Source organism: Carassius carassius, chromosome 2 (genome assembly GCF_963082965.1).
Source record: "Carassius carassius chromosome 2, fCarCar2.1, whole genome shotgun sequence".
NCBI classification, from domain to species: Eukaryota; Metazoa; Chordata; class Actinopteri; order Cypriniformes; family Cyprinidae; genus Carassius; species Carassius carassius.
The window spans coordinates 36435648-36451015 of record NC_081756.1 but is presented as its reverse complement, the minus strand read 5'-3'; the positions used below and the strand labels follow the sequence as shown (position 1 = coordinate 36451015).

General features: G+C 40.5%; 1 protein-coding gene across 1 annotated transcript in view; it reads left to right on the top strand.

The window, feature by feature from the left end:
* Nucleotides 1–15368, top strand: part of LOC132109407 (protein phosphatase 1 regulatory subunit 14B-like) — a 66747-nt gene that overhangs the window by 50346 nt on the left and 1033 nt on the right. Inside the window, exon 2 of the mRNA XM_059515449.1 lies at nt 15175–15258. Coding sequence (XP_059371432.1) covers nt 15175–15258 — 84 coding nt within the window. The remainder of the gene's footprint in view (nt 1–15174; nt 15259–15368) is intronic.

Below are 15368 nucleotides of genomic sequence, written 5' to 3'. Positions count from 1 at the left end.
GGGGTGATGTCCCAATGTTTCAGCATGCTAAGGAACATCTTGCTGATGTATTCTCCAGTGTGGGAGCCAGACATGGCCTTAACATTTAGTACCCATTGTTTTCTTTCCCAGTCACTATTAATGAAATGGCGCGTAAGACTAATCAATGACTCCGTCTCCCCAGACCAACAGTCTGTCGTGAACGCCCTCATTTGGCGTTTCGGCGTTTAATTGCAACACTGGAACCCCGAAAGCCAACATCCAAGACCACTGTAAATGGCTGGTTGTCTGTAGCAATCATTTCAAGTATTTGTGTATCAATCTTTTTTGACCTCAGGTCAGAATTTTGCCATTTTCTTTGCGAATCGAACATTTGTGCTACAGTAGGCTAACTGAGATTGGCGGAAGCAGCAGCCATTGCATCTTCTTTTTCTTTTACTGCCCCTTTGTAATCCTGGATGTGGTTTGCCTTCAGGTGATTCCACATGTTTGTAGTATTTTTACTTTTGCCTTTCTCAGCCCCCATGCTTACCAACTTGCTGCATATATTGCATTTGGCCTTCCCTGGTGTTGGCTGGGTGAAGCGCTGCCATAAGGGGGTGGTTTTCTTTTTAGCCATCAGACTGTAATGACTAAAACAGGGGAAAAATACAAGGTTACGTTAGTACTTTTTGTATAGTATCTTGATGTCATCTTCAAGTCATTTTATAGATAGGTATAGATATAAAATCTAAAAAATGTTTCATAATTCAGCTAATAATTCAGTACATTGTAAGTAATACAAGGCTAAAAACATTTCTATCCTCTTCCCAAAAACTGTCCTGAAACATGTATTTATGGTGTTTGTTTTGTTTGACGGACAAAGCTAAATGGACATAACCTAATTATCGCAAAAAAGGGGAAAAAAAACCTTTAGGCCATATGGTCAAAATTGAATGATTTAATAATATAGAGGTAGTAATAACGTATTTCACTAGTAAATTGTACATGTTTCCACTGTTCGATCGAGCCCGCGCCTCTCTCTCTCTCTCACACACACACACACACACACACACACACACACACACACACACACTGTCACAAACCTGGACTCATTTTGTGTGTTTTTGCCCCTGTGACCCAGTTTCTGTCTTCCGTGTGTGGTTTGATTAGTTCCCAGGTGTGTCTAGTCATTTCCGCATGTGTTCCATGTCCCTGTTAATTTAGTCATGCCATCCACCTGTTTCCCCATTATCCCTTGTATAAAAGCCTTGTCCTTTCAGTTCTGTTTTGTCGGGTCTACTCGTTACTAGTTACTTGTCCACTCGTCTACTTGTTACTTGTCAACTTGTCTACTTGTCCACTTGTTACCTGTTACTTGCCACTTGCCACTTGCCACCTGTTATTTACTACTTACCTTGCCTATGTTTGATTTAATAAATCCTTGTTTCGTTTATCCCTCGGCTCCGTGTTCCTTCCAGCAGCGTAAGCCGTGACAGAAGACCCGACCTAAAAAGTTAAAGAAACTGCGTGTTTTCCCTCCGTTTTGTTTTCCGTTTTTTCACAGTCTTTTTCTTTCGGTAGTGTGTCATGGATCCCCTCTATCGCCCCGAATACCTAATACCCTGGTCCTAATATCTCTCGAGGACCATACTAGACGGTTTCTCTTAATAGCTAATGCCACCAGCTACCCGGACCACGCGCTCTGCACCTTTTATCACGCCAGCCTGAACTCCAGGTGCAGAGCGTTGTCGCCCGAAGATGGTCCTCGGGAGGATTTCGCCGCATTCATAGAGTGGAATCTGGTGAGAAATGGGTCACCTCTCACGGTCGGCCCAATGGAGGATCTCGCCAGGTCCACTCTGGACCCAGAGCCCAGCCTACAATCTCCCCATGGTACGGGGCATAAGCCCGAGCCCACCGATGACGGAGAGCCAGAGAGCAACCCGTCAGACCAGGTGCGAGAGCCGGCGACACTGCCCACCACGAGGGAGCAAAATGTGGAGCGCCAAATGGGTCAAAATGAGGGGGTTTCCAATTCACCTATGCCAGATCCTCTGTTAAGCCCAGGAAGGGCTCCTGATCTTCCGTTAAGCCCAGGACGGGCTCCTGATCCTCCTGTAAGCCCAGGACGGGCTCCTGATCCTCCTTTAAGCCCAGGACGGGCTCCTGATCCTCCTTTAAGCCCAGGACGGGCTCCTGATCCTCCTTTAAGCCCAGGACGGGCTCCTGATCCTCCGTTAAGCCCAGGACGGGCTCCTGATTCCCCGTTAAGCCCAGGACGGGCTCCTGATCCTCTGTTAAGCCCAGGACGGGCTCCTGTTCCCCCGTTAAGCCCAGGACGGGCTCCTGATTCCCCGTTAAGCCCAGGACGGGCCCCTGATCCCCTGTTAAGCCCAGGACGGGCTCCTGATCCCCCGTTAAGCCCAGGACGGGCTCCTGATCCCCCGTTAAGCCCAGGACGGGCTCCTGATCCCCCGTTAAGCCCAGGACGGGCTCCTGAACCCCCGTTAAGCCCAGGACGGGCTCCTGAACCCCCGTTAAGCCCAGGACGGGCTCCTGAACCCCCGTTAAGCCCAGGACGGGCTCCTGATCCTCCGTTAAGCCCAGGACGGGCTCCTGATCCTCCGTTAAGCCCAGGAAGGGCTCCAGCCCCAGAGCTTACTCCAATGCCTGCTCCTACAAAATTCCCACCCTCCCACCCACTCCTGCCTCCTCCTCCGCTGTCGTCTGGCTGCCCCTCTGCTCGCCCTCAGCCTACCATCATTGTGGTGCGAGCTCAGCGGGACCGCCATCCTCCAGCGACGCCTTGGTCGGCGTCTCCCTCACCTCCGCCTCCAGCCTCTGAGGCCTGGACTCCGCCTCGGCCCGTTGACCCGTCGGCTCCACCATGGCTCCTAGCTCCTTCCTCTCCGCCGTGGCCCGGCAGTCCGCAGGCTCTGCCTGGCTCCCTCGTCCCTCCGGCTCCGCCTTGGTCTGGCGTCATCCATCCTATGCCTCGGGACTCCACTCCTTCGGCTTCGCCTCATCCCTCCGTCCCTCCGGCTCCGTCAGGCTCCTTCATCCCCTCGGCTACACCTCAGTCCTCGGTCACTCTGGCCTCACCGCGGCCTTCCGGATCCACATCGCCGCGTCAGTCACCAGAGCCATCAGTTCCGCCTAGGACCTCCGGCTCCTCCCCGTCACCCTGGCTCTTCGGCTCTCCGTCTCGGCCTCGGGCTCCTCCTCCACTTGCTCCGTTGCCGTGGGTCGAGTCCTTGGAGTCGGTGACCATTCCTCCTCCATGGCTCCTTCCATCGTCGGCCCCACCTTGGGCCGTTATGGCTGTGGCCTGGGTCCTGCTGGGTACCTCCTGCTTCAGAGTCTCCTCCCTGGCTCCTCCCTCCGTCATCTCCTCCCTGGCTCCTTCCTCTGTGGTCCCTGTCTGCTGGCCCCCTCCTGGGAGGCTGTCCTCCACCGGAACCTCCTCCCAAGTTCCCACCCACGCCTCCCTTTGTTGTTTCTACGGTGCGAGGACGCACCTACCGGGAGGGGGGAGTACTGTCACACACCTGGACTCATTTTGTGTGTTTTTGCCCCTGTGACCCAGTTTCTGTCTTCCGTGTGTGGTTTGATTAGTTCCCAGGTGTGTCTAGTCATTTCCGCATGTGTTCCATGTCCCTGTTAATTTAGTCATGCCATCCACCTGTGTTTCCCCATTATCCCTTGTATAAAAGCCTTGTCCTTTCAGTTCTGTTTTGTCGGGTCTACTCGTTACTAGTTACTTGTCCACTCGTCTACTTGTTACTTGTCAACTTGTCCACTTGTTACCTGTTACTTGCCACTTGCCACCTGTTATTTACTACTTACCTTGCCTATGTTTGATTTAATAAATCCTTGTTTCGTTTATCCCTCGGCTCCGTGTTCCTTCCAGCAGCGTAAGGCGTGACACACACAAACACAAATACACACACACACAAATTGAATTTTTTCTCTGTAGGACTAGGAAATGCATTACTTCTCCAGTAGGCAAGACTGTTATCACTTCTGGGGATGGGGACTTCAGACAGATAACCATCTAGCTGTTGAGCAGTTGAGCTTGTCATCTGCCTGACATTTGAGAAATATTTGAGAGAGTGTATTTAAATAGGGCCAGGGCATAAATAAACATTTTTATCAAATTAAAGCAGAAATCTAGCAGAAAATTGGCTACAATCTGATATTATGTATGTGTGTGTGTGTGTGTATGTGTATGTGTGTATATATATATATATATATATATATATATATATATATATATATACAATGTCACATATATAGTAGCCTAAGAACAAAATAGCCAATGTATTATTATTTGAGCCACTTTCTTGCAGAATTCCACTGAACACATCAGACAACGAGGGTGCATGCCCCTCATCTGGTGCAGACACGAGTCTTTTTTTTCTGCGCTCTGATCTGTCTCCTGCGCTTGGCGCTTCTCCACATCCAGCGCGTCCTGGATCATTTCTCGTGCGCGCTGCCTTATTTCCGCATCCAAGTAATGGTCTTTATAACGCGGATCAAGCACATTTGCGATGAAGTGCAGAGGATCCGAAAAGATCTCAGTGAGACGTGTGCTAACAGACTCTATAAGACTGTACTTTTCTTTGTTTTCACTTCGTGGTCCGTCTTAATCTCTTTGTTAGGAGATGCTTTAGTGCTGCGAATAAAAGATTAAGAAGAGAGAGAATGTTCTCACTGGTGTGAAGTGAATGTCGTGGGGAGCTCGTGGTCTGCGCTATGCAGGTGCACGTGCAGGTCGCGGTTTCTGTTTGCGTCATCACAACATTTCGGCCGTGTTTTTTCTTTGATAAAAGTCTATCGGCCGAAAACCGGAAATGCCATTTTCGGCCGAAAATTTTCGGTGGCCGAATATTCGGTGCATCCCTACACACAAATAATATAAGTAAACACTTCGCAACTTCTCGATCGCTCCCGCGCCTCTCCCTCTCCCTCTCCCTCTCTCTCTCACACACGCACACACACAAATATAAGTAAACACTCTGCGACTTCTCGATCGTTCAGTATGTATACATGTCCCGCTCCACCCCTAGTCTACAGTGAAATACACAGTCACACAACATTACACTGTTTGGCCAGCATTTTAACTGTATTTAATCCAGCTGCTACTAGATAACGGTATGCTAAAGTTAGCTGCTGACTAGCGTCACATGCAGCGAAGCGATGTTTCTGTTATTCTAACGTCCGTTTTCAGAGCATCCAAGAGAAACATAGGCATAACAGTAGCACCGAAATGAAGCACAGAAATCCGTGTTGATATTCGGTCCGGTAGATAACGGTCGTTAAGGCACCAGTGCCGCAACGACGACGCTAGCAAAGCAAAGCCAGTCCTTCACTAGCTTATAGTGCGTTTGTCTCTTTTTTTATTACTTATTTCTCTGCATTGAGTGGCAACAGACACAAACAGAAAAAATAAAAGTCTCAAATTCACTGTCTGTAATTGCAAAATTCTTGCTTACTTATTGTGACATGATAGCAACCCTTCTGCTGTGATAATGCAACCTCAACTACGCTATCAATATCCAAAGTAGCCGAACGTCATGTCATGTTTTTTCTCGAAGTTGGCAGTAACATATCAAAAGTTTTTAATTAAATATAAAGGAGTTATAAGAATTAAATCCTTACCGTTTTCCTTAGGCACTGGAAGCTGAAGGTCTGCGGTCTGCTCACTCTGCTGGAAAATGACTCTAGGGGCAGCGTGCGTCGTACACATGTGCGCCTGCATAATAATCGGCTTGATATAGGTGGATATTGGCCAATGCCGATTATGTTAAAAAATGCAAAAAATCGGCCGATTAATCGTCCGACCGATTAATCGGTCGACCTCTAATGATGACCTTGCTGATGTGGACTCAGAAGAAGACAAATTGTCAGTGTCTGCAGATGAGTTCTCAGTATCAGCATCACAGGAGTCAGAAGAAAGAGAATGGGCAAGAGGAGTGGACTCAGCAGGCATATGGCTGAAGGAACTGGAGCTAGAGGTCAAAAAAACAACCCTGACCGTGTCTTTGTCATTGAGGTCAGAGACTGATGTCAAGTTCATGAACTCATTGAAGTCTTTATCCATATATTGAAGTCGAAATTCCTGCTCTTGGAGGCCACATTCATTTTCAATCTTTTTGGATAGTGCATTCAGAGATGCTGGCATGCCATCACTGAAAATGAGCCTCTGTGAATTGTCATTTCCCCATATTATCCGGAGTTTGAATGATGCCATTTCCTTTCTTACCTAATCTGTAAAAGACAAGACCATGTTTTAGTGTCACCTACATATTTGAAACCAATTTAGTAACATAATTTAAATCTGAACAATATAGAAAAATTACAATGTTTATAACATCATTACATGGCCACGCACAGGCCACAAAAAAGGAAATGTTTTGCAGAGCCATTGACATTTTTACACAATGATTATGTAAAGCAGCCCATAATGTTGAACCTAACAAAAAGGGAAATCGCCCATTAGCATTGCTTTGGCAGAACAAACATGTAGTACTACAAGGGAAAAGTATGACTGCTGGACAACAAACCTTACAGGGTCAGGAACCGTTTCAAAGTAACCATCCTCATAGATTCAATGGAGTAAGCTGCCAAAGGATATGGATCAGGTAAATCAGCAACTTCAAGCAAGGTGATATCACGTGTAGCATGTATTTCAAAGGCACGGTAGTGTTCTCTGTACCATGATGACAGCCTTTTCACAATGAAGCACAACCTTTCCTGAACCAAGCAGATTTGAAGGATCTCACAAAAGTCTGGCAGCCCACTTGTAGAGCCTTGTGCAACTATCATTCCAATTCTGAACTCAACACCCTTACTGATCACTTTTTTGGTCAGGTGTACTTCACTTGCACTTGGATACTACAAATTAATTCTCTCAGCAGCTGCTTGATTCAAAATATCAACTGAAACAGTTGATACATCATGGACTTCAAAGTCAGGCTTCTGTAGGCTACAAGGTCTCATGTAGTAAGAAATCATCAGCTGGTGTTTCACTGCTAATGACAGTGGCACATTCTTAAAGCATTTTGTATGGTGTGAGACCTGCTTGAAGAAGCTGTGCTTAGCTTCAAACCGCATGGTCCACTGCCCTACAAGTGGACCATATAGCTTTGTGAGCTCAGGGTAGTGCTCCACAAAATTATGTTTGGGTCGCAACAGAATTCCTGGAAAAAGCTCTGTGTACTTCTGTCTATGTTCAGTAATTTTGCATTCAAAATATGCAAGTGTGTCATCTGTGTGAAACCTAGCAACAGCAAGTTCCACAATGTCCTTTAAATCCAAAAGAACTTGCCATGCCAATTCGTCCTCTGGAATCAAATGACCTACCATCAATGGTAGCAACCTTAACAATGTCCAATTTTCATGCCCATTGCCTCCTATGTTTTTTTTGCTTGAAATGTTATGTGGTATCACATTTGGTTTGTTTGTCTTATCTGTTCCTGTATAAGGAAATTTAACAATGATTTTGTTGAGATTTTCTACAGTGAAATATTTTTTGGATACAAGAATAGCAAGGCACTGTGCAAGCTCAATTGGCACGATTCCCTCCAAAAGATCGTGCAAAATATCTGGTGGATACCCAGAGGTAACACAGAAGTGTTCAAGATGCTTTGTGAATAAACACTCTTTTTTAACACCAAAGGAATGAGCATTTGTCTGCTGAGCCAGCTTCACATGAGATTCATGAACTTCTTTTGATCTTTGTACAAAAGAACCAGAGCGGACCTCATTTGTCTGAATATCGGAGCGTTACGCTAAGCAAAATCGACAGAAATATTCTCCAGAAAAGTTTTCAATAAAGCCTGCTATCCCATGCGCTCCAAGGTTATCTGCTATTACAAAATGAAGATCACCTTTGAGGAATTTACCCAACTGAGAGACAAAGACTCTATGTTGCTCAAGAGTACACAAATCTTCAATGAGAGGTTCCAGAACTCTGTGGTACCCAAATTTCTTCACATCATCAGTTTTACAAAGCACTGCTAAGTAAATATTAGACAAAGCTGAATGTGATCCAGGAGGTAGATTGTTTAAAATCCAATAAATAGCACAGAGTTTGTGTATTTTCCTAGAGGTACCAAGGGGATTGCAAATTTCAAAATTGTCCACATATAAACTTAAAGACAGTCTCAACTCCTCCCCTGAGAATTTTTTCTCTTTGTAAACTTTGCCGTCCTGAAAAGTTCTGTACTCTTTACAATTTTCACTGTGCAGCTGAACTCTGTGGTTCTGTACAATGCTGTCCACTACATCTTTTTTTTTTCAAGATCTGCTGCAAAGATTAAAGAATGGGGATATACTGATAGGTTTTGTTTTCTTTTAAACCAAGAATGTATTCAATTGGTTCTACAACATGAAAATTGTCTTTGTAATACTTCTTGCGGTGGTATTCAGAGTTAAGAGGTCCACCATTGCCAATAGCTTTGAACAAAGTAGATGCTGAGGCTGCTGAAGCAATTTCCTGTACAACTGATTTATCAACAATAATGTTATGGCTCTGCAACACGTCCTGAATATTTTTAATCGAGAAGGGCACCGATGCAGATGTATGCAAAAAATGCAATTCCTCTAAAAATTCATTGACTACAGTAGCTGGCACATGACTAACATGCTCTAATTTCAACAATGCTGCAGCAAGATTTGTCAGAATTATTTTTGACAAGTCTAATACTTCAGAATCACTGCTTTGATTAACACTGACTGTTGCATCTACAGTACACGTATTGTCATCCTCCAAAATGTCATCTTGCAAGTCCTGAGATTCCCCTGCAGGTTTAACTACACCATGCTTGAAATCTTTGACTGAATGTGGATTATGCTTTCGGTTCTTGTGAGACTGATAAGTTGCATATATATTTGTCTGAAAGCTACAACCAATAAATACACACTGGAATGTCTCGTTACTCTGTAAATGGGTATTCAAATGCAGAAAAAATTCCCTTTCAGATGCAAGATCACTACGTGCACATACATAGCAATTAAATGTTGACAAGGGAATTTGTTCTTGTGATGTGTGTGTTTTGTGGTCTCTACTTAAATGTATGTAAAGGCTATTCCATGTTTTGAAGGTACTAGGGCAAGTCAAATATGGACATGGATAAAGCCTGCTACAACTATAATGCCTATGATTTAGTCTATAATTTTTAAGCAACCGAGACCTACTGGACTCTACAACAGTACACTCTCTACACTTCCACATGCACTGAAAAAGAAGAGAACAATAATAAAAAAAATACATTAGAAAAAAAATAGATCTCTTTGGACTATAACTACATAATGAATTTCAGTGTTGGGGAGTAACTAGTTACATGTAACGGCGTTACGTAATTTAATTACAAAATTATTGTAACTGTAATTAGTTACAGTTACTACGAAAAAATGAGTAATTAAATTACAGTTACTTATGAAATTTTTAACGATTACAAAGGGGATTACATTTGAATGTTTACACACATCCACATACAGATTTAACTAATTTATTTCCCAAATTGCACTGACTATTCTGAGACATACCGCCCTAATAATTTCCGGGATGCGGAAATACAGTCTGGTTCCTAGAATCCAGTCATAAAAACGAAATGCCTAACACGGACGGAATATGCCACATTTTGAATGACTACATCAAAAGTAGGTCAGTACACTTGAATCAAAACATGACATGGACTAGTGTCTGTGAATATTAAGCCCCAAAAATGCAATATATGACTTGCACATTCTGCGTGTCTGTGGAAATCAGGCGCGGACTGGACACCGGGAGAACCGGGACAATACCCGATGGCCTGGCACCCGATTTTGCCCCACTATTTAATATCATTATTGTATAATTGCCTGCCGAATGTACTAAAGCGATCATTTGCGAATCCGCCATTTGATAATTAAATCTCTAATAAGTCATGAATTGTTAGTCATGACTCGCGCGCTCTCCGCGCCTCCGCCAAACGGTTTGGATCAGACTCAGAGTAATCAATGCGAGAGAGAGAGAGAGAGAGAGAGAGAGAATATAGTGGACTATGGAAGCGCGCTGGAGCAGAGAAGCAGAACTCCTGTTCAGGGTTTCAGGTCAGTTTCATCTGTAAAGATGCTTTTTTGTCTTTGTTTTTTTATTTATTTAATCAAACAGCAGCACGTTGCTCATCAGTCATCACTCAAAATACTATATAAAGGACATCATTATTATCTGTTGTAATGTTACAGTAGTAATTTAGCTGAAAAAAAATTCAGATTTTTTTTATAGGTTTAGGGGGAGCTACGACAGACAACAACACAACCCTTACGAAAATTAACATTTTAATATTTAACTATAAATCCAGAGAACATGGTTACTATTGTTTAACTGTGATAACCAAAAATGTAAAATTATTTTACAAATGTATTTATTTAAAAATAAATACAAATCCATTTGCAAAAAAAAAAAAAATTAAACAAGGTTTAGTTTTATTTTACTTTTATATAGGCTAATAAAAGCATGGTTAATTTTTGTAAGGGAAAAACATGACTCATGTACAGTATTAGGATTTTTCTATAAAGATATTGTAGTATTGTAGAGTATTGTATTGTAAAGTATAGTTTTGTTCAATCTTGAGTATTAAAGTCATGAGAGAGATGGATAACAGGGCAAAATAAAGAGACTGAAGAGAAAAATGGAAGTGAAGGTGCAGTTCAGGAGAGAACTTTTAATTATTTTGCATGTCCCCAAATTAAAGATTTAAAATAGATAAAAAATAGTTTTGTCCATGAATTTGTTTGTATGAGTTTGAATTTTCCAGTCTGATTTTTTTTCCCAGTCCGCCCCTTCTGTAAATTAATGGCAAAGACATGGTTTCATTTACTACACATAGGCCTACTGAAGCTTGCAGTGTTTTCAACCTCTGCCGCCTCAATATAGGAGTAAACGAGCACATAAACATAATTTCTAGAACTGCTCTGTGTCACTTCATGTGCATTTTACTTATTTTGAGAAAACTATCATCATATACAAAGAGACAGCAGTTTAAAAAAAAACACCAATGTTTCAGGAGTTTATTACACAAAATATGTCACATGCTTATTAGATAACTGTATTTAAGTTGATGTATAGCCTATGCTTTTATTTATTATTCTTTAATTTTCACAAATTTAGAAAAGTAATCAAAAAGTACTCAAAAGTAATTAGTTACATTACTTTAATAAAGTAATTGAAAAAGTTACACTACTATTACATTTTAAACAGGGTAACTTGTAATCTGTAACCTATTACATTTCCAAAGTAACCTTCCCAACACTGATGAATTTGCACTTACCTCTAGTCAATTACAAATCGTTGGTTTTAACAATGGTTTGTGATGATGACAGTGTACTCAAATCTAAAATAGAAAAACAGGAAACAAGTCATAACCAGGGTTGTAAATAAAAAAATTAATCAATTTCGCAAACACTAGGTTTTTTGGAATCAACTTTGACTACCTTCGTAGGCAGTGACTTTTAGAGGTCACTGTCCAAATAGGGCTGCACAATATAATGTTTTGGCATCGATATCGTTATGTGCACATCTGTGATAGTCACATCGCATGATGTGCAATGTCAAGTATAGGGATCGTAGTTGATCCGTGATCCGTACAGGCAGCTGCACCCCGGTTCAGAATGCATGATTCACGTATTTATTGCAAAGTTTGACCATCATAGAGTAAAAGTTGATAGTTAGGCATCAAGCACAAGAGGAATCGCGCGCTGTTTTCTGTGAGATTTCTGAAGTCTATAGACAATTATTTCAGAATTAAATAAACAAGGAAGAAGGCAGTTTTTAATGAATTCATCTTATTATAATGGTCGTGTGATGCACATGATCATTGTCTTAAACAGTACTTGGACAGAAGAGTTAAATATAATGTACTCTTGTTGATATGTTTATTCTGATTGTGAGTTTTTGATGATTTACGGTTAGTTTGATTATGAACATAATGTTAAGCATGGAAAACCAAATCTATATTTATTGTATTTATATGACAATTTAAACTAATGTCATGGGGTATGTATAAACTATAGTCATTATTACAGTTAACTATTTCTAATGTAATCGATGTAACATTAGGATAAATGCATGTGACAACGTTTCTGCGACAGCTCTCTGACGTGGTGAAATATGCCAGTGTCTAAATTCCTCGCTTCATTTATTTCTGACACAGCAACTGAGTCGACACAGCGCGAGTCGATTCCTGTGCTGGAATCGATCCTGACTCTGAGGCTATTCAGAGTCGAGGAATCGACTCTTTTGGAGTCAATTCCTCGATTCCAAACTCTGCACGAAAACTCACACAAACATAAACGTGTGCAGATCTAAATATAATGCCGTAAATTAACATCTCTCAATCATGTCTCCTCTCACTTTAATCGCAACAACTGTAGTTTCGTTTGTGTGGGGAATGTTTTGCCCCTTTACCTTCAATTTGTGATGCATCTTGTTTAATTAGGTGGATTTTTTGCTACAACCCCCGTTCATTTCAGACCCGGTGTAGTTTGCATTACGATATGTTATCATATTAAATGCTTCGATACGTCAATCTGACCTCATTTTCTTTTAACGGTCACTGGAATGAGCTCTGTCTGCTTTAATTTGATTGGTCATCTCAATCATTTTGACATTGACGAGCAAAGTTATAGGTTTGAGGAAAAACAGCCTAAAATATAACTTGCAAACCTTTTTGTCATCCTAATAACAGCTGAATGCAGAGCAAGAATTTCAAATATCGGGGAGAATTTGGCTATTTTAATTAACGTGTGGCGGTTATGGCTTTGCCCTTGATAGCATATAAATTACATTATCACGACACTGAATATATTAACAGGGGTTTCTGTCCACTGTTCCTATTATACATCGAGATTCATCATGCTATATGTTACTTTTAGTAAAAAAGTAGTGATTGAATTTGAATATTGCATATGAATGACTGCACCACATGTAACGTTAGCTGAAACTAACGTCATCTACAAAACGACACTATTACCAGCTATTTTTCATACTGAAAGTACATTTTCTTTCTGGTATGCAACAAGATGCCAATAAAGCACATTTATTTGTTAAATAATTTACAAAAGTATATGGATGGTGATAGATTAAAATTACCACTTACCTGTCACTCTTCTGCTTTTGATGATCTGCGCATGCATCAAAGTTTTCGTTCCGTTGATGACGTATATCCGGTTTAAGACGAACGAAAAATATTCATGTTGACTCAATTAAAAAACTTTTGGTAAACCTAATTTTTTTTAAATTACATTGATTACACTTAATTAAATTAAGCTGGAATGATTTCTATGAAGAGTTGTGTCGTACGTGCTCATTTTAATTAAAGAAATTGAACAAAGAGCTAAAATCATTTTTTTGAGTGAGAGACAAAGGCATCTTGACTTCAGAAAGAGAAGCAGACTGATCTGTTTCATGGCCAGTGCCCTGCCAACAGCCCAAGGCCAAATATGTGAACTGGACTGATAAAAATAGACAACCACATCAGTAAAACAAACATGCTTATCTGAATGTGTGCAAAATCACATTTGATCCCAGAAATTTTGTTGCTGCATCACTGTATTCAATTTCTCTTCTCTTTTTCATTCTTGATGTTCTGTCTTGCTCATGATTAGATGAAGCTAGAACTTCTCAACTTGGATGTGTAAAGTTGGATGTGTCATCATCACATCTTTAACATATTTAATCAATTAATGTCACTTAACATTGTTAGTGTCAGCTAATGACATCCATCATCATCAAACAGTAGATTTATTTTAAGATGGATGGGCGAACATCAGGATTAATAGCAACATCAGTCTAGATGTAAACCACGTGCTAGGAAGTTGATTTGGAAATACATATTTTAGTAAACCTTAATTCCTATTTTAATTTGTTTGTAATAATACCAAACCAGACCCAAAAACATCAAATGTAGACACATTGTTCAAAGGTTTGGGCTCAGTAAGAGAGATATATATATATATATATGTGTGTATATACATGTGTGTATATATATGTGTGTGTGTGTATATATATATATATATATATATATATATATATATTTAAGAAATTGATCATTTAATTCAAGGTTGCATTGATTAATAAACTGATTAAAAGTGACAAATGCTGTTGTTTTAAACTTTCTATTTACAGAAGAATACTGAAAAAAAAAATAGTTTCTACAAAAATATTAAGCAGCATAGCTGTTTTCAACATTGATAATAATGAGAAATCTTATTCAGATTTAAGTTCAAACTAGCATAGTAAATTATATTTTTGAAGCATCATGTGACACTAAAGACTGAAAATTCAGTATTTCCACCACAGGTATCAATTGCATTTTAAAATATGGTAAAATGTATTTCATGTATTTGTTTAAATCAAATAAATGCAGACATGATGAATGTAATACTTCTCTTAAAAACATTCAAAAAAATCTTTAAACAGACCAAAACTTTTGAAAACTTTTGAACAGATGTTTGTAACTGTAAAGCTACACGTTGTATGATTTTTGTTTGTAAAAAAATTCATACTCATATAAATCAATAAATACACAAGCTAGACATTCAGCACTGATGCTATATTTACATTTAGATTTAATCATTTAGCAGTTGCTTTTATCTTGACACACATCAAGGACTAACATGACAATCATCATTCCCCTAAATGGTGAGATTCATAAATTCCACTCAAGTGAATGATTAAGTGGGAAGTTAAGCAAATTGAAACATACCTAAATCAAAAAAAAAAAACTCACTCTGTGCTGATCTGCAAACAAAATGAATATTTTGTGTGACTTGTATGGTAAGGCTGACTTTTAACTGCTTGTATGACACAATATATACCCCTAGTGGTAAAGGGACAGCATTAGACCGACCTTAACCAACCTTGTTGGGAACTTAACAAGGAATTGCTATGTTTAGACAGATCCCCAGTCTTAACACCCTTACACACACACACAAACATTCCAGAATCATCTGTGCAACCACCGTCATTGTCTCTGCCTAACTTCCTCACAGGGTTTCTTTTCCCTCCGGGACTACAGCTGAATTTCTTAGAGCTGTAGGGAATTTCCGAGCATAGTTGTGTAATTTCCAGTTAGCCGTTTCTTCTTGGAGGTATTTGAATATAGATATATGCTCTAAACAGATAATTTCCTTTAATTTCATGTTGCTTATGCTTTTGTGTCACAGGAGGAGGCGATTCCAGAGCTGGAGATTGATGTGGATGAGCTGTTGGACATGGAGGATGATGTAGACCGTGCCGCAAGAGTCAAGGTATCCTTCCCAAGAATTACAGATTCAGTATTGTATTACAATTTCTATTACATCTTCAGTTTTGAACAGATTTTTACATTTGAATGACATTAGTTTTCTCTTATTGTCCA